The 20389-nt window shown below is 44.0% G+C and overlaps 1 protein-coding gene across 1 annotated transcript in view; it reads left to right on the forward strand.

Moving 5' to 3' along the window:
* Positions 1–20389, forward strand: part of IVNS1ABP (influenza virus NS1A binding protein) — a 30124-nt gene that overhangs the window by 5994 nt on the left and 3741 nt on the right. The window contains exons 2-11 of the mRNA XM_082225478.1: positions 4387–4591; positions 6294–6421; positions 7531–7700; positions 7798–7873; positions 8660–8833; positions 13087–13212; positions 14562–14669; positions 17833–17959; positions 18612–18836; positions 19430–19551. Of these exons, the coding sequence (XP_082081604.1) occupies positions 6311–6421; positions 7531–7700; positions 7798–7873; positions 8660–8833; positions 13087–13212; positions 14562–14669; positions 17833–17959; positions 18612–18836; positions 19430–19551 (1239 nt within the window). The 5' untranslated portion in view covers positions 4387–4591; positions 6294–6310. The remainder of the gene's footprint in view (positions 1–4386; positions 4592–6293; positions 6422–7530; positions 7701–7797; positions 7874–8659; positions 8834–13086; positions 13213–14561; positions 14670–17832; positions 17960–18611; positions 18837–19429; positions 19552–20389) is intronic.

Below are 20389 nucleotides of genomic sequence, written 5' to 3' on the forward strand. Positions count from 1 at the left end.
ATACCAACAGAGGAGGGAAAGGGGAATTATAAAGGACGAATTTGTTCAGAGTACTTACTGTAGTTTGATTTTTATCATGTTTGTTAACAAGAGGAACAGTGACACAACTCCCTAGGATGACAAAGCTAATCTTCAGAACCTGCTGAAGTAGAAGCAGAGCATTCAGCCGAGTCAGAAATAGTGGAAATAGATTTAGGAAGAAATCCAAATGAACTGATGATGGGCAGGATATTTAATTAAAGATGTGCCCATTTGTCTCTGGAAACAGTGTTCGTATTGTAGTGTAGTGTAAGTGTGTTCATATGAAACCAATAAAAAATAATTTTGAAGGGAAGTTATGCGTGTATCATGGAACTTTTAATTTCAGTCTCGTGTGGCCCAACCTTCAGAAGTTTTACCGAGAATTTCTGTGGAGAGAAATCTGCTTAATTTCAGAGTACAGTGGTACCTTGGTTTATGAACCAAATCCGTTCCGGAAGTCCATTCTTAAACCAAAGCGTTCTTAAACCAAGGCATGCTTTCCCATAGCAGCGGGGGACTCAATTTACAAATGGAACACACTCAACAGAAAGCAAAACATGTTCTCCTTCCAAGGCAAAGTTCACAAACCAAAACACCTACTTCCTGGTTTGCAGCGTTCTTAACCCAGGTTTTTCATAAACTAAGCTGTTATTAAACCAAGGTACCACTGTATTGAATCCTGTTGAGGTGGTTTAGAAAAAACAGATCCATTTTTTGTGAAGTTTCAGCTGAGCTTCTTTAGAAAGGTGGGGAGAAAAGAAATCCAAAATGTGAAATCTAGCCACTCTGAGATTAGATGGAGGTGGATTGTCCTCAGGCAAGAGATTGAATAGAATTTAGATAAAGTGCGTAGAATCTTTTAATAATAATAATAATCAATTTTATTTAGGGAAATAGGGAATAATAATAATAATAGGGGGGGACCCAATTTAAAATGCAGCCTCATTTTAAAAGTAGCCCATAGATCAAAACCATAAGGGTCAGACTGAGTCCAAACCAAAGGCCAGGCGGAACAGCTCTGCCTTGCAGGCCCTGCGGAAAGATGTCAAGTCCCGCAGGGCCCTAGTCTCTTGGGACAGAGCGTTCCACCAAGTCGGGGCCAGTACTGAAAAGGCCCTGGCCCTAGTTGAGACCAATCTAACCACCTTGCGACTTGGGACCTCCAAAGTGTTGTCGTTTGTGGACCCTAAGGTCCTCCGCGGGGCATGCCAGGAGAGGCGGTCCCGTAGGTACGAGGGTCCTAGGCCATGTAGGGCTTTAAAGGTCTGCCTAAAGCTTGCCCACCCTTGGGAGCAACTTTCTGGGGCCACGTCCTCCTTGTTGCCACGAGAAGCCAAGTTACAGGGAACCAGGCAGAGGGCCTTCTCGGTAGTGGCACCCGCCCTGTGGAACGCCCTCCCACCAGATGTCAAAGAGAAAAATTACTACCAGACTTTTAGAAGACATCTGAAGGCAGCCCTGTGTTTAGGGAAGCTTTTAATGTTTAATAGGTAAAGGGACCCATGACCATTAGGTCCAGTCGTGACCGACTCTGAAGTTGCGGCGCTCATCTCGCTTTATTGGCCGAGGGAGCCGGCGTACAGCTTCCGGGTCATGTGGCCAGCAGGACTAAGCTGCTTCTGGCAAACCAGAGCAGTGCACGGAAACACCGTTTACCTTCCCGCCGGAGCGGTACCTATTTATCTACTTGCACTTTGATGTGCTTTTGAACTGCTAGGTTGGCAGGAGCAGGGACCGAGCAACGGGAGCTCACCCCGTCACGGGGATTTGAACTGCCGACCTTCTGATTGGCAAGCCCCCTTAATGTTTAATAGGTTATTGTATTTTAGTGTTTTGTTGGAAGGCGCCCAGAGTGGCTGGGGAAACCCAGGCAGATTGGCAGGGTATAAATAATAAATTGTTGTTGTTGTTATCCATCTGTCTTGAGAGACAATGGAGTATGCGCCTCTGGGGTTCAAGTCAAGCCACTTGCATTAGCAGCACTGAAGTGACTTCCCAGGGGAGCAAGCAAGGGCAATGTATATGGAGGTCTTCAGCTGCGCAGACACAAGATGCCCCTCTCAGCCTCCCTGACTTTCCTGGAGCAACAAGGTGTGACTTTTACCTTTTGTGTAGCAACCCTTGAAAAGCTGGAGTTAAAACAAGCAACTGTACTTTATGGACAGCAGGACACCTTAAAGTATCTTCAAACCTCCTATGGCTTGTGTAAATGGTCTTCTAATTGGGGGAGAGACCACTTAAATATTGATGCAAATTAAGCTGTTCCACAAAGAAAAATCAAAACAATTATTATTATTTGGAAATAATTTTTATTTGCTTTTACAAGTGTAGCGTTATAACAATACAAAATAGATATCCATATTTAGAGATTTCTCTGAATCTTGAGACTTCGCACCATCCCCTTTGTGGGTCCTCTTTTAACCTTTTCAACTGTGTATTATTTCATAATCCATTTTATGAATCTATCGATATTATTTGCTGCAGTGTTTAGTCGTTTAGTCGTGTCCGACTCTTCGTGACCCCATGGACCAGAGCACGCCAGGCACTCCTGTTTTCCTGCTGATACAAGTGTTATTAAAATCCTGCTAATGTTTTCATCTGCTTAGGGTGGCCTCCTAAAAAAATATATTCCCCCCCCCAAAAAAAAAAAATCAAAGCAATTAACAGTAAATTTGAAATCAAAACTTCTCCTTTTAAATAATACTGGTGCAAATTTGTGTAGTTTTCAGTTTGGCTACTGAGCAGGATCGTAAAACTAAGACAGATTTAGTTCCAAAACCAGTTTGGAAACAACATTTCTGGAAGGATTTAGGTTGATCTATTGCTGCTTTTGAATTATGGTGCTGGAGGAGACTCTTGAGAGTCCCATGGACTGCAAGAAGGTGTCCATTCAAACATGTCCATTTTGAAGGAAATCAGCCCTGAGTGCTCACTGGAAGGACAGATCCTGAAGCTGAGGCTCCAATACTTTGGCCACCTCATGAGAAGAGAAGACTCCCTGGAAAAGACCCTGATGTTGGGAAAGATGGAGGGCACAAGGAGAAGGGGACGACAGAGGATGAGATGGTGGGACAGTGTTCTCGAAGCTGCCAGCATGAGTTTGACCAAACTGCGGGAGGCAGTGGAAGACAGGAGTGCCTGGCGTGTTCTGGTCCATGGGGTCATGAAGAGTCGGACACGACTAAACAACAACAACATCTAGCAGATACTTCTTTCACCCCTGCCTTCCATGTTCACCTCTCCAGCTGCTAGGCCCATGACATCACATCTCCATTTTTGTTAATCCCAACCCTTTAGCCATATTACACAAGTACAGATACGAGGTCCCTAGCATTTGCTTACATCAAATTTTATAGTCAAAAGATTCCGTCGTTTCCCATCTTACATCTATTTCCTCTGCTTGGTTTGCTAGGTGTGTAGTTACAGGATGAGACACTTTCACATGAAGCTTTCTTTTGTGATCGTGCTCATATATATTAGGAATACCCGTTGGGGGGAATACTGCTGTTTCCGTGTGAGTAGAAAATAAGTAGTTTCCCAGATTGTTTTGAAAATGTGGTACCACCCAAGGATTACAACTTGGTTGCATGTTTACATATTATATAAAAAGTAATTACCACATTTTTTCATGTATAAGACTAGGGTTTTTTCCTTAAAAGTAATGTCAAAAATTAGGGGGTGTCTTATACATGGGGCCATCTCCCCCCATTTTCTTAAATCTGAGTCCCCCAAAATACATGGGGACGTCCTATGGACAGTAAAATACGGTAACGCCGAAATATTTAAAAACCTTCAAAGCCCATCAGTGAGGAATATTTGCAAACAGTTGTAAGAGATAATGTTCTGGAAATAGAATAGATCTTGAATCATAGTGGGGTTTACATTTTATAAGAAATATCCCCCCCCCCCGGTTGTTATATTACAGTGTGGGTGTTACAGGTTACTTAAGGGCTCTGAGACTTTTTAAAGAAGAGTTGCTTTAAGATGTAGGTCTATCCAATAAAAGCTGCCGTATGTAGACTTTGCCCAGACTAATCTCTGTTTGCTGGGTCAACTACAGTAATACAAATGTGCTGTAACTGAATTACTGTAGGATATAGCTGAGTGATTGAAACAGATCTAAAGAGGATGCGGTCTTTATGTACCATTTACTGATTTGGGGGTAAATAATATTTCGTGCAAAATTGTCCTGATTTCCTTAGTAGCGACAGGCTTCCATTAACACCTTTTAATTTTAGAAAATGTTGGCCTTTGTTTTCATAGCCTTTCAGGCAGTTCACAGTTGGCATAGAATCAAGTCCTAAACGGATTCTAAACATGCAGAAATCCCAAATTAATCAGATTATTTTTTGTTTTCTATTGCAGAGTATGATGCACGACTACCACAGAAGAAATTCGTATCTATAGCTTTTAAGGACTTGATTACATCGTTTTAAAGCCTGGTAGTTTTGGAGTCATCCGTTTAGAAGACGCAACTGCCTGCGTTATTCCAAGCTGCTGTTAATCTTAGGAGGAAAATAAATTGACGTGCTCTCATATTAACACACAAGAAGACTTCGGATTATTCAAGGTCTCCTAGTTACCACAACATAAATTTATTTGATACGTTTTTACTCAGGTCGATGCATATATAGTGTCATTTCTTGTGACGTGGAGTGTATTGATTAGTCAGCTGTACAGTACGATAGACTTTGATCTGATTTTGATACCGTAAACCCAAATAAAAAACAGAGTCATGGAAACTGGCAGCAAAACCCGATAGCAATTACGTAATCACTTTTTGATATAAGCTGCTTAATTGGAAAACTGATTAAAATTGACTTCAAACAAACTGGTGACACTCCTCTTGCCTTTTTTCCCTTTTCCCCCAAAATGATCCCTGAGTTTTTGAATTTTATTGATATTGATGCTGCATTTTATGTTGTTTTTAAGTCGCATTTTAATCAAGGTTTTATATTTGCTGTTAGCCGCCCTGAGCCCGGTTTTTAAACTGGGAAGGGCGGGGTATAAATAAATAAAAAATATTATTATTATTATTATTACAGACCTGCAGTGTGACAGTGGCTGATAACTCTGGCAGTCTTTCTGCCAGCACTGCTCATGGTTGAGAGGGCACAATGCCTTGGGTGTTCTCACTAAACTTTACCATTTCAGTAGCAAGTGAAATTAGTACAGTGGTACTAATTGTACCACTAAGGGATGCGGATGGCGCTGTGGGTTAAACCACAGAAGGTCGGCAGTTCGAATCCCCGCATCGGGGTGAGCTCCCGTTGCTCAGTCCCTGCTCCTGCCAACCTGGCAGTTCGAAAGCACGTCAAAGTGCAAGTAGATAAATAGGTACCGCTCTGGCGGGAAGGTAAACGGCGTTTCCGTGCGCTGCTCTGGTTCGCCAGAAGCGGGTTAGTCATGCTGGCCACATGACCTGGAAGCTGCATGCCGGCTCCCTCGGCCAGTAAAGCGAGATGAACACCACAACCCCAGAGTCGGTCACGATTGGACCTAATGGTCAGGGGTCCCTTTACCTTTACTACTTCAGGTTAAGTACTTTATTCGTTCTGGAGGTCCGTTCTTAACCTGAAACTGTTCTTAACCTGAAGCATCGCTTTAGCTAATGGGACCTCCTGCTGCTGCCGTGCCGCCGGAGCCCAATTTCTGTTCTTAACCTGAAGCACTATTTCTGGGTTGGTGGAGTCTGTAACCTGAAGTGTATGTAACCCGAGGTACCACTGTACGGTGAACCCTTGAGTTACAAAGCGCTCTGGATACGTAACTTTCGGCTTGCGAACACTGCAAACCCGGAAGTGTATACTTCCGGGTTTCGCCACATCCGCAGAAACGCTCTTATCGCACATGCGCAGAAGCAGCGCCTCCAGTTACAGACCTTTCAGGTTAAGTACGGACCCCTGGAACGGATTTAATTCGTATCCAGAGGGTCCACTTAATTGTTATCACTTTAACCCCACGTCCCCTGCGGATTGGTTTGGTGTGTGTGTCTCTGGAGAAAACCCCTATTGCTGCAAGTGGGGAGATGATTCCGTCTGGAAGGCAGAATTGACAAACCGACGGGATGATCGTAATAGCATATTGAATTCCTCCAGTTTATTTGCAGCCTTGTGCATGTGTATCTGCTTTCACAGATGCTTACTCGCAGGTAGTATGCATAGGGTAGCAGCATGGGGTTGTTGTTTGTATAGGATTACAACCTCAAAAAGGCTTTGCATCAAGTAATATTACACTTGGTTCTACTTACAATTGCAAATTCTCCTCTTCAGCCACAGAAACAGCAAAAATGATTCCTAATGGCTATTTGATGTTCGAAGATGAAAACTTCATCGAGTCGTCCGTTGCCAAGCTAAATGCTTTGCGAAAAAGTGGCCAATTCTGTGATGTTAGACTCCAGGTAACTTAACAGTGCGACAACTGGGTGTTATGTTTTGAGTTTGGAATTGGGGGAAGGGGGATTTATGGTGTTAATTAATTTCTCAATTCATTTCTCCGCCCTACATGTTCTGAAAACTCACTACACCATTAGATGGAATTCTTTTGAAGTCTCCTTTTAAAATTATGAGCCTGATCCAGCCAAAACTAAGCATTCTAACTGAAATCAGTGGTAGAAATGTGCTTACCTTATTTAAATCCACGAGACTAGAAACTGGGTCATGAACAAAAGCAGTTGGTAAAAAGAGACCATCTGTAGTTAATCATTACAGCTCTGAAATCCATTCAATTATTGGTTCCCGATTGATTGACCCCCCCAAGGGATCTGTGGCACCATTCACATAACAAAAACTTTCAAAAAAAAAGGTGGTCTATGGCTTGTTTTTTGAAAAGCGGGGTCTGAAGTACTTAGCTAATTGGGATCCACTGCAATAAATCCACTGATTTTCAGTGGTTTTCTATTCTGTAAGATGTAACATTGCATATCATCTGTTAGGCTGAACTATTTAGGTTTGTAGAATCATAGAGTTGGGAAGAGACCACAAGGGCCATCGAGTCCAACCCCCTGCCAAGCAGGAAACACCATCAGAGCACTCCTGACATATGGTTGTCAAGCCTCTGCTTAAAGACCTCCAAAGTAGGAGACTCCACCACACTCCTTGGCAGCAAATTCCACTGTCGAACAGCTCTTACTGTCAGGAAGTTCTTCCTAATGTTTAGGTGGAATCTTCTTTCTTGTAGTTTGGATCCATTGCTCCGTGTCTGCTTCTCTGGAGCAGCAGAAAACAACCTTTCTCCCTCCTCTATGTGACATCCTTTTATATATTTGAACATGGCTATCATATCACCCCTTAACCTCCTCTTCTCCAGGCTAGACATGCCCAGCTCCCTTAGCCATTCCTCATAAGGCATCGTTTCCAGGCCTTTGACCATTTTGGTTGCCCTCCTCTGGACACGTTCCAGTTTGTCAGTGTCCTTCTTGAACTGTGGTGCCCAGAACTGGACACAGTAGTCCAGGTGAGGTCTGACCAGAGCAGGTTTAACACAAGTCTTTCTCTTATTTTAATACAGGTCTGTGGGCATGAGATGTTGGCACACAGAGCGGTTCTAGCTTGCTGCAGTCCTTACCTGTTTGAAATCTTCAATAGCGACAGCGACTCTCACGGAGTTTCCCATGTAAAGTTTGACGATCTTCATCCAGAAGCTGTTGAAGTGCTGTTAAACTATGCCTACACTGCTCAGTAAGTGACTTGGTTTTTTGTTCTACAGACGATAGGCATTTTTATCTTACGCTCTCTGTTAAGAACAAATTCTAAAATAACCATATAACTTTAATAGATTGAAAGCTGATAAAGAACTGGTCAAAGATGTGTACTCTGCAGCCAAGAAACTGAAGATGGAGAGAGTCAAGCAGGTATAAATTTTGGACACTTAAGAAACCAAAGTTTCTGTGACCCTAGTTGGAGGAAGAGCTCTATCGTTAATCTTAATGAGCAACTCAAGGATTTGAATAGGCATATTGATTAATACGCCTGCATTTTTACCACAAAAAAGCCATGTTCATCTTGAAAGCATTTCATTTATAGATTAGGATCAATGATGATGATGATGAAATAGAGCCTAAGGATTTCATTTGATTAATTGTTGGTCCGCTATATGGATTTGGGGACAGTTTCGTAAAATACATTTGTTTGCTGATGTCAGCAATTCTGGCAGTGCGCTTGCACAGATTAATGTGTGAACTGAGCAATCAAATATAGATGGCCTCAGTTCCTTTAATTGTAGCAGACAGTGACTGTAGACAGATGAGCTGGGTGCTGCTTTTGCATAAACGGCAGCAAAGCGGTGATGCTTGCAGATAATGCATATCCTGGCTTATTTAAAATATTTACAGCAAAATATAAAATAAAAGGCTTGATTATATTTGGTCCCATTTTCCTAGAAGAAAAAACAGGCAGCGCCACTCCCATTTCTGCAGCTCAGTTTAGCATTATCGCTGCTAGTACCAGCAAAGGCATTTGAGAAAAGTTTGATTAACAGTAATGCCGTTTGTCTTAAATTAAGAGCAGCAATACGTTAAAGGCAAGAGAAGATGTAAAATTGGTTGGTGGGGTATAAGAAGTGAGAAACAGAAAGTGCCCCAGAAGTGTACTGAACCTCTTTTTTAAAAAAATAACATAATTGTATGCCTTTCTAAAAGGTCTGTGGAGATTATTTGCTCTCCAGAATGAGCGTCGAAAGCTGCATCTCCTATCGGAACTTTGCAAGCACCATGGGCGATTCGCGTTTACTGAGCAAGATTGATAGTTACCTTCAAGAGCACTTGTTACAGATCTCTGACCAGGAGGAATTTCTCAAACTGCCACGTTTAAAGGTGAGCAATCTTATGCTCCTTTCTGTTTCACAGTAAAAAATGGAAGTTAGTCCTGTTCACATTTTTAATTTACTGTATTTTTTGCTCCATAGGGCTCACCTAGTTTTTAGGGGGGGAAATCAAGAAAAAAAATCTTCCATCCTGCTGATTGTCTTGGCTTCCTCTTTAGCCACGCGCAGCCTCTCCAGCCGGGAGAGGCTGTGCGCGGCTTTGGCAGAATGGATCCCGCTCGCTGTCTTGGCTACGTTTTTAGCTGCGGGGCTGGGGCAGGCAGCTATCAGCAAGCCTTCCAAGCGCAGCGGGAATGTCTACTGCACTCCGAAGGCTTGCAGATAGCTGCCTGAAGCCCCGGGAGCGCAGCCTTTGAAGCCTCCGCAGAGCAGTGGGGTGAAGGCAGCCCGCTGCCCTGCGGAGGCTTTGCGCAGCCATTCCCAAGCTAGAACAGCGAGACAGAGTGCTGCGCAGCGCTCCGTCTCCCTGTTCTGGCTTTGGGCTTAGCCTGCATTCGCTCTATAGGACACACACACATTTTCCCTTAATTTTTGGAGGGGAAAAAGTGCTTCCTATAGAGCAAAAAATACGGTAATTCCTCCCCCCCCCATTCCAAGCCCCCTCTCAGTTGTGTCCAGAATTGCAGCCCTTTTACTTCGTTCCATAGAGGAGGGATTCTCAAGTTTTCTACTCCCAGCACCCACTTGAGATGGCTGAAAATTATCAAAGCCCATCAGTCAAAAAATGGCAGTGGGTGGAGGCAGCGTTTGTTCCAGTCAACTGGCAAGCAATGACATCTTCTAGATCTACCTAATCAATCTTGGGGAATTGCTGCGTTCTTTTACCACAGCGTTTTCCTTGTGGCAAGGAGTTCCTTAGCTCAGCTTTCCCAAAGCAAAGTGTAGACCAGGGGTCAGCAACCTTTTTCAGCCAGGGGCTTGTCCACCGTCCCTCAGACCATGTGGTGGGCCGGACTGTATTGGGGGTGTGTGTGAATGAATTCCTATGCCCCGCAAATCACCCAGAGATGCATTTCAAATACAGTGGTACCTCGGGTTACATACGCTTCAGGTTAAATATGCTTCAAGTTACTGCCTCGGTTAACCCAGAAATAGTGCTTCAGGTTAAGAACTTTGCTTCGGGATGAGAGCAGAAATTGTGCTCTGGGGGTGCGGCAGCAGCAGGAGGCCCCATTAGCTAAAGTGGTGCTTCAGGTTAAGAACAGTTTCAGGTGAAGAACAGACCTCTGGAACGAATTAAGTACTTAACCCGAGGTACCACTGTAAAAGCACACATTCTACTCATGTCAAAACACCAGGCAGGCCCCACAAATAACCCAGAGGTGCATTTTAAATAAAAGGACACATTCTACTCATGTAAAAACACACTGATTCCCGGACCGTCCGTGGGCAGGATTGATAAGGCAATCGGGCCGCATCAGGCCCCCGGGCCTTAGGTTGCCAACCCCTGGTGTAGATGTTTGCTCTGGAGGTCCTGTGACAGAATTAGTTGACCTGGCAGCTCTTAAAAGTGGAGAAGGTTTTTTTCTGTAACATTTTCCCTTTCCCACCTCCCATTCTTCCACACTCAGCTTGTACCATATTCCCTACCCTCATTCGCCGGATCATCACCTTGTGGTGAGTGGGCTTGCACGTTCTTGTGATCCTTGTGACCAAACAAAAAAAACAAACCAGCGGACCTGATGGGATACCTGCTGTCGTCTTCCAAGTGGGCAGAATTGAACATACACAACAATGTCACAAGCTTGACAAAAAAATCTGGGAGAGATAGGAGATTCCAGCAGACTTCAGGGATGCCAAAATCATCAATCTCCCCCCCTTTTTTTTTTAATGGTGATAGAACGGACTGCAGAAATTATCGAGACATCTCTTTATTAGCTGTGGCCGGCAAAATTCTTGCAAGGATCTTAGCAATTATATCAGAGGATATCCTTCCTGAATCCCAAAAGTATTTTCGACTTTCTAGGGGACAGTGGATATGATTTTGACTGCTCAACAACTTTAAGAAAAATGCAGAGAGCAAAACCAAACCCTGTGTATGGTGTTTATTGACCTGAGGTCTTTGACACTGCCCTGTGGACTATCTTCTGAAAATCCAGCATCGCTTGAGCTCTGCAAGTGCTGCTTTCTCCCAACTGAAGTGCCAAGAGTTTGAGGACTAGGAGATTCACAGGGAAAGCAAAATCTTCGTTTACAAAGCTATTACACTACCAACTTTACAGAACGCTTGTGAAACATGGGCCACTTATAAACTATATCCAAATCCTTGAGAGATTCCATCAACGGTGTCTCCGAAAATTTTTACGCATCATTTGGGATGACAGGCGTACTAATGCCAGTGTACTGGAAGAAGCAAAGATCCCCAGTGTCGAAGCATTGATTCTTCAACATCAACTTCGTTGGACTGGTCATGTTGTTCGGATGCCTGATGATCGTCTTCCAAAGCAACTTCTCTATTCCCAGTTTAAGAATGGAAAGCGAAATACTGGTGGTCAACAAAAGAGGTTTAAAGACGCTCCCAAGGCAAATCTTTTAGAAATGTCATATAATCACTGATAACAGGGAAACACTGGCCTGTGAGTGCTCCAGTTGAAGACAGCCTTTACCAAAGATGCCGTGGACTTCGAAGAAGCACAAACTCGGGACGAAAGGGAGAAATGTGCTAAGAGGAAGGCACGTTTGGCAAACCCTCACCGTGATCAACTCCTGCCCGGAAATCTATGTCCCCACTGTGGAAGGACATATGGATCCAGAATTGTCTTCCACAATCGCTTGTGGACTCATGGTTGAAACCATGTTCACTGGAGACAATCTTACTCTGCTACAAGTGATCATCAAAGAAGGAGAAGATATTCCCTACCCCTAAACTTACCCCACCCCACTTTTTTTCCACCCCTCCACCTTAGTTTTACGCTCTTTCCCCCCTCCTATAGTAGCTTTCCTCTCTCTCCCTTTCTGTTCCCAATGAATTACCATGAACCTTTTATCTCGCTTTCTGGTTTCCTTCAATACCACCTCTGGCCCTTTGACCTTGCCTGCGCTCGCCCCGCCAGACCTCTGTCTCCTGGCCACTTTCGCTTAACACGAATGGAGTTGCTGGTCCTGGCCCTCCAGATGTTTTTTTTGAGACTACAATTCCCATCATCCCTGACCACTGGTCCTGTTAGCTAGGAATGATGGGAATTGTAGTCCCAGACATCCGGAGGCCCGGAGTTTGCCTATGCCTGAGCTAGAGGATGAGGAGGAGGTACTAGGCAGGTTGTGGCACTGAGATGCACCTGGAAGTGTCACAAGGCCCTCTGAACATCCAGCAATAAGGGACCATGGGAGAGGTTTCTCTCCAGCTAACTATCTATCAGGTCTTCAGGTACCCAAATACAGACGGTCTTTTACCCTCACCAGATTCAACGTTCTCCCTTCTGCATTACTTCAGGGCAGATTTGAGGGTAAACCATATACAGCACGGGTCTGCCCTTGTGGCTCGTTGGAAGTTGAAACTGCTCCACACGTACTATTACGTTGCCGTCTTTATGGGGATATACGTTTGACTTTTATTACACCTGTTTTGCAAAAGTCCAGGAAAGAATCGGAACACCATAGTTTAAAACTACTGCTAGAGGACAAGAATCCCAAGACTACATTAAATGTAGCCAAATTCTGTGTGTCTGCAGTCAATCGCAGGAAGCAAGTAGTATCCCATAATGACCAAATCCCTAAATGTTAACTACAGGGAGCACGCTAATAATTAATTTTAATTTTTATATTTAAATCCTTGTTATATTCATATTGTCCTTTGTATTTCTGATTTTTTTTTTAATGATCTGTGATATTGTGTGTGTTGACGCTGGTTGGTGACCGTATTAATAATAAATTCAAATTCAACAAGGCCCTCTGGTGAACCCACGGTTTGAGAAATACTGCCATAGAACTTAATGGGAACCACTGACAATTGAGCCTGCTCCTGTCTGCGTAGCCCCAAGCAGGAGATTCTGTTTGTTTGTTACACCTTGATATTTTGCATCCTCCATTCTGGATTTGTTGTTGTTATTATTGTTATTATTATTATTATTAATGTCATTCATAAAGCCAAAACAAACTGTCAAAGCAGTTTGCATTAATTATACCTCTGGAAAGTTCTATGTTGGTATAATGATGTTTGAGATTTTATTTAATCTTGTGTAGGCCAGCCTTTTAGGTCTTTTATCTCTCTGAGCCGCTAAACCCTTTTGTTTTTTATTCCAGCTGGAGGTCATGCTTGAAGACAATGTTAGCTTGCCCAGCAATGGCAAATTATACACAAAGGTAATCAACTGGGTGCAGCGAAGCATCTGGGAGAATGGAGACAGTCTAGGAGATCTGATGGAAGAGGTTAGTCTTTTAAAAACGAGCTTCGGCAGCCTTTAACAATTAAGCTTTTCTGAAATTAAGGATGATCCTTTTTCTTTTCTTTTTTTCTTTTAAAAAAAACCTATTTGAAAAAATTAAATCTTACTGTAGGTATCCCTAAGCTGAGAAACTTAGGGGGGTTTCCAGGTGAGCTACATAAACTGTTTGATCTGGTTTTTCTGTTTCTGTTTTTTACTCTTTTAACAACTTCACTCTGGTGGAAACGGGGAGGTGGTTTTTAAGGCTCACTGTATGTCCTTAATGTGCTCCTTTTTGCAGGGTTTTTGCTTAAAGAGAGACAGTAGGTAAAAGGTTCTAATGGTTGTTCCTCCCCATTGATTTATCTCCCCATAGGTTTATTAACAAAACTAGGATACTCAGCGCTGAAGAACCATAGAAGAAACTTCAAGTGTAAAGAAGCAGCAGTCGTGCCCCAGTTCTCCTAAGAAAATCCGCTGTGGGCAAAAAACGATGATGATGATTAATGGTGTTTACTTCTTTACAGGATATCTTAACTTTTGACAAAACTTGTGTAATTAAATAGCCTTTCTCACATACCCAGCAGTCAGTGTAGTCTCAATCAGAAATACCAGCGTCTTGAGAATCGCTGCTGGAGATAATATAAATTTTGAATTGTTTGCAAAAATATAACCTAGCTTGCCATCAAACGAGCAACCTTTGAGAATGGTTATGTTTGCTTTATTCTGCCCTTCCTTAGAAGCCCAGTCAAATAGTCTTAGATTCCCCTTAAAGTTCTCGTATTTAGTACTGGGCAGTAGACTTTCCTAAATGGAAAATCGGCCTCACTGGGTCGTACCCAGCTAGGTGACATTGTGAGCTGGGCTACTCAAAAGTACAACTTAGCCGGATACAGCTCATCTTTAGCATGAACTCTTTTATAATCCAATTGTGCTTGGTTTACATGCTTTATTCACATAACTGGACAAGGAGAAAATGTTTGTATTTTGCAAATAAGAAAAATGTGGGTTGCAGCAACAGCTTTTGTGTGTGTTTGAGATTGTCAACCTGTACAGTTTATTCTGCAAGATAATGTCCACCGTCACACATCTTAATGTTACGGCGCAGGGAAGCCAAGGCAGCTGAAGATTTCTTTTGAGCTGTGGAAGCGGGGATCCGTCATGCTGGAAGACCTGTCATCATGAGAGCAACTTCTTTTTTTATTTTTTTATATATATTTTGCCATTCTGCTAGATGGAAAGAAGAGAACCCGACTGAGACGTGGAGCCCTTGCGGAGTCTTGTGTTCTGTGTACCGATAGTTGAATTAGGCAATGGAGACTGTAGCCACATGGCTGTTCTGTTGTTTTGCAGGTTCAAACGTTGTACTACTCAGCCGATCACAAGCTGCTTGATGGAAACCTGCTAGAAGGACAGGCTGAGATGTATGGCAGTGATGATGACCACATTCAGTTTGTGCAGGTACAAATTGCACATGGTCTGAGGTAACCTCAGGTAAAACTGGTTAGAGTAGTAAAAGGAAGAAATAGCAGTCTCAAAACAGTAGCTGCCTTTAGACGGCTCGTGTGGTCTAGTTCACGAGTGGCAAGCGTGGCCTTCCAGATGTTGCCAGATGCAGCTGCCCCCAGCTCTTGCTAACGTGGGCAGGGACGGTGGGAGTTGATAGTGCAGCAACATCTGTAGGGTCACAGGTCAGCCACCCCCAATGTCGTTCCTTCAAGCTGTAACGTAAGACAGTCGTACCTTGGCTCCCAAATGATCACAACCTGGAAGTGAGTGTTTCGGTTTTTGAACGGTTTTCGGAAGCCAAACACTCCTGCAGCCAGTTGGAAGACACGCTTTGGTTTCTGAACGTTTTGGAAGTCGGACGGATTCCGTTCGACTTCCAAAGTACGACTGTAAATATGTTTTAGTACTGAAAGCACGGCCTAATGAACAAGAGCAGTTAATGGAATTTCATCTTAAAGCTTCTAGAATGTTGAGAAGGGAGTGCTAAATATTGCAGGAACTTGCAGATAGAGCTTAAGCGATCCGAGGCAAACAAGGAGCGCTGAATAAGTTTCTGGAAGCAAGAGCTTCGTAGCGTAGAAGTGCAGGCGTTCAGTTGCAGCAGGTTATCCAGCACGTGACTAGGAGTAGCACGTCATGGAAGTAGCCCTGGAGATTTCCTTTGGGAAACCTGCCATACAGGGCACAGGTCTGAACTGAGCAGAACCAATTTGTCTTTGCAAGAATAATGGCATACTTCAGGTAGCCTGCAAACCGCGGGAACATTTTGAATACTGTAGCGCACTGCATTAGTAACTTGGTGAAAATTTTACTCACTTTCTGGATGTGATAACTGCCACTGTTGCCATAATTCAATTTCAAAGCACATTTTCAAATGGGAGCTTTGAGTTTCAGCAGCCTAAATGAGTCAAGATATTTGAACTAGAAACGAATCTGTGACGAAGCAGAGTCCAGTTCATTTTGCAACTTAAATGTAATTAGGTGGTGGCATCTGGAGTTGCAAAAAACAGAGAGGTGGTAATATTAGCCTTCTCTCAGCTGCTCATTTAATAGGTTTGTTAGCAGGAGTTGAGATTTGAAGAAGTTTAAATCTCCTAATACTTGGGAGCTGTTAAAAAAAAAGTCTGTACAGGTGTTGGTAGAACCTAGACGCAAATCAGACTTTCGGGGGTGAGCAAGAATTCTCAGACTTCAATTAAATGATTTGTCCCTTTAAACCCAAAGTGTTCAAATGACAGCCATTGGGGGGGGGGGGTCTGGCTAGTTACAGTAGACAAGTAGGTTGCTTAAGTGCAAGGCAGAGGCTGAGCCTAAGCCCAAATGTCAAACCCCATACTTGATTCCTAAATAACTGCAAAATGCCCATTTCCCAGAAGGAACACCCCCAAATCATGTGTTGCAGACAGAACTCGCACCTCACTTTAAAAATGACAAAACCACATCCTGAAAACATGGGGATCCTTTTTCAGATGTAACTCACTGCCTTCCCCAAAAACCCTAAAAGCTTATAAGGCAGCAATCAGTCTTCTTTTCTCTCCCCATTTTTTTTAAAGAAGCAGCAGGCAGTTTGACTGGGTTCACTGGAAAGCAAAAACGCCAACTGCAAAGTAGTTATGCTTTCCTTCTCTGAGAATGCCTCTGAGACCGTGTGGGATCCAGAAACATTCTGAGAAGAAAAAGACGAAAAGATGGCGGAGTCTTAACTCCCAAAGGTTAAAAACAAATGAATTAAAATAAAAACATTCAGAGGAGCAGGGACACCAAGGGAGGTGTCTAAAGCCCATTTGGGAGAGAGAGGAGAGTGGAAATGAAGTATCTTAGACAAAAGGGGAAATGGCTTCAATAGAGGAAACTGGTGTAATTATTCTGAAACAACAGAGATGGGTTTCATAGACCCGAGGTGGGCAGAAGGTAGATTGGGATCTTCTCGTAGATCTCTGGGTGATCTGCAGGAGATTGGCAGAGCTTTCTGTCTTTAATTGTTTTAACAATAGCAACAACGAAACCCTTCCAATTTCAAGGAAGTTCAAATGAAGAAAGCTTAAGCGGAAGTGGATTTTTGCATGAAAGGATACGGCTTTGTTTACTAATTTCTAGGCTCGGAATGTCCTCAAGACCAGGCACAATTTCTTTTTTAAAAAAACAACTAGCCATATGTCCCGTGCATCTAGCTCTGGTCGGTAGATTTTGGGGTTCTAGTAAAAACAAATAGCTCCAGCAAGCTTGAATTGCATCCACCACACTCCTTAAACCATAAGGCACTTGCAAATTAAAGATGATGGTTTGGTACAGACAGGAAAAATGGTGCTGAAAAAAGTAGACAACATATATGCGATTTGGTAGAAAACCTTATGTAATACCTTGGATTTATACAATAAGTCTTCAGAGTTTTGCTGTGTAGGCTATGCACCCTTGAAACTTGCGTAGTAATAATAGGTAAAGGTAAAGGTACCCCTGCCCGTACGGGCCAGTTGTGTCCGACTCTAGGGTTGTGCGCCCATCTCACTTAAGAGGCCGGGGGCCAGCGCTGTCCGGAGACACTTCCGGGTCACGTGGCCAGCGTGACGAAGCTGCTCCGGCGAGCCGGCACCAGCGCAGCACACGGAAACGTTGTTTACCTTCCCGCTAGAAAGCGGTACCTATTTATCTACTTGCACTTAGGGATGCTTTCGAACTGCTAGGTGGGCAGGAGCTGGGACTGAAAGACGGGAGCTCACCCCGCCGTGGGGATTCGAACCGCCGACCATGCGATCGGCAAGCCCTAGGCGCTGAGGTTTTACCCACAGCGCCACCCGCGTCCCATGGATAATAGGTACTTTGAAACAATGTGAAGATTGTCCCATTAGAAAGCATAGCTTACGTGAAGCTAGGTCATTCATTTAATTCAGAAGCTAAGGACTGTGAGTTGAGTATTGGGATGAAATGGTTTTTGCGAGTAAGGGGTGCATTAAGTGCTCCATCACGTTGCTGAGATTTTGATTCGTCAAGTTGACTGTGCAGATGTTCTTATATATGAGGCTGCACAGAGGTAAAAATAGAAAATAGTTCTGAAACAAAAGGCAGATCACGGTATGCTCTGTGGCCGGGTTTCTGTAGCTGGCTTTTGATTTTGCAGAAAAAGACCCCCCGTGAGAATGATCTCAAGCAGATAAGTAGCAGTTCCTCTGGAAGTCTTTCTCCAAACGCAGCAGTGCAGAGTCCTAAACACGAGTGGAAAATTGTTGCTTCAGAGAAGACCTCAAGTAAGCATAACTTTGTTCCTGGGGATGTTATTTTTAAACCACTGTGCACCCATGCTTAAATATGGAGGTTGCGGGAGGCAGTGCCATTTTTTGCAATTACGTAAATAATGAGAGCCAGTGTGCTGTAGCGGTTAAGAGCGGTGGACTCGTAATCTGGGGAACCGGGTTTGATTCCCTGCTCCTCCACATGCAGCTGCTGGGTGACCTTGGGCCAGTCACACTTCTCTGAAGTCTCTCAGCCCCACTCACCTCACAGAGTGTTTGTTGTGGGGGAGGAAGGGAAAGGAGATCGTTAGCCGCTTTGAGACTCCTTCAGGTAGTGATAAAGCAGGATATCAAATCCAAACTCTTCTTCTAAATGCAGTCTTCTTTTCTCGCCTTCAAATATTGGGGGAAAGCTGAAATTCCAGCCTACATAGAGGGTAACGGTATGGCTTTAGTGCAGGCTTCCTCAACCTTGGCCCCACAGGTGCTTTTGGCCTACAACTCCCATGATCCCTAGCTAGCAGGATCAGTGGTCAGGGATGCTGGGAACTGTAGTCTCAAAACATCTGGAGGGCCGAGGTTGAAGAAGCCTGCTTTAGTGGAAGAAAACGTGTTCATATTTTGGAATTAAATGTACTCTTTCCCTCCCCTTGCCCCCCCCCCCCAGATAATACCTACCTGTGTCTCGCTGTTCTGGATGGCGTGTTTTGTGTGATTTTCCTTCACGGGCGTAACAGTCCCCAGAGCTCTCCGACCAGCACTCCACGGTTGATGAAAAGCTTGAGTTTCGAGATCCAGCCAGGCGACCTTGTTGAAAAGCCCATGTCTCCGATGCAATATGCTAGATCTGGATTGGGAACGGCAGAGCTTGGCAACAAGCTCATAGCCGCAGGTAAGGAAAACCTACAACAACAACAATTTATTATTTGTACCCCGCCCATCTGGCTGGGCTTCCCCAGCCACTCTGAGCGGCTTCCCCCAAAAAATATTAAAATACTCTAATATATCAAACATTAAAAGCTTCCCTGAACAGGACTGCCTTCAGATGTCTTCTAAAAGTCTGGTAGTTGTTGTTCTCTTTGACATCTGGTGGGAGGGCATTCCACAGGGAGGGCGCCACTACCGAGAAGGCCCTCTGCCTGGTTCCCTGTAACTTGGCTTCTCGCAGTGAGGGAACCGCCAGAAGGCCCTCGGAGCTGGACCTCAGTGTCCGGGTAGAACGATGGGGGTGGAGACGCTCCTTCAAGTATACTGGGCCGAGGCCGTTTAGGGCTTTAAAGGTCAGCACCAATACTTTGAATTGTGCTCGGAAACGTACTGGGAAACGTACTACTAGCGCTTCAAGCAATGTGGGCCTCTGCATTTTCTCATACTTGGGCAAACTGCCATGTGAAGTGTTTTGCGGAGTAATTGCTTGCTAAAATTGGTTTCACGAGGAGATTCTGTTATCTTAAATACCTCTTGCGTACTTTGCATTCCTGCTAGGTGGCTATAACAGAGAAGAATGTTTGCGCACCGTAGAATGTTACGACCCCCGAAAGGATTGCTGGACTTTCGTTGCACCGATGAGGACACCAAGAGCCCGGTTCCAGATGGCAGTTTTAATGGTATGTGTGTGGTGAACAGCCATGCCCTCTGACACCAGAAGCTCTTGATTACATGCCAAATCCAAGTGAATTCGGTTAAAAACCAGATTTTTAAAAGAAGAAGAGTGCAGAAAGTTCAACATTTGCCAAAGTGCTCATCCAACAATATACAGTGGTACCTCGGGTTAAGTACTTAATTCGTTCCGGAGGTCCATTCTTAACCTGAAACTGTTCTTAACCTGAAGCACCACTTTAGCTAATGGGGCCTCCCAGTGCTGCAGCGCTGCTGGAGCACAATTTCTGTTCTCATCCTGAAGCAAAGTTCTTAACCCGAGGTACTATTTCTGGGTTAGCGGAGTCTGTAACCTGAAGCGTATGTAACCCGAGGTACCACTGTAATAAAAAGAAATCCTACACACGCAAACACTAATAGATGAGTGATGTTACCCTCCACTGTAATGCTGCCGTATGTTCTCAAAAACTTAAATGCCCAAAGCAAGGATAAATAAAAATGTATTTCTGGCACCTGATAACATGGACAGTGACGATTCCAGTGAGTTTCCCTGCAGAGCGCAGGTGAGGCACACACGAGAAAAAATTGACCCCATGGAACGTCACCTTGAAGTTTGTGCAAGGCCAAACAGCAACCCCATAGTGCCACTCTCTTGATGACAGTCCTCCCAAGTAGGATCAGAACCATTGCAAAACAGAGATACCCAATCCCTGATACCATGGCCAAGGATGTCAAAAGCTGCTGAGTAATCAAGGAGAATCAACAGGCCACACACTTCCTGTTCCTGCCAGAAGAGCTCATCGTGTAGAGCAACCCAAGAATCTGATTTCCCCGATTTAAAATTTG

The sequence above is a fragment of the Podarcis vaucheri genome (genome assembly GCF_965113315.1).
Source record: "Podarcis vaucheri genome assembly, chromosome: 6".
NCBI lineage: Eukaryota > Metazoa > Chordata > Lepidosauria > Squamata > Lacertidae > Podarcis > Podarcis vaucheri.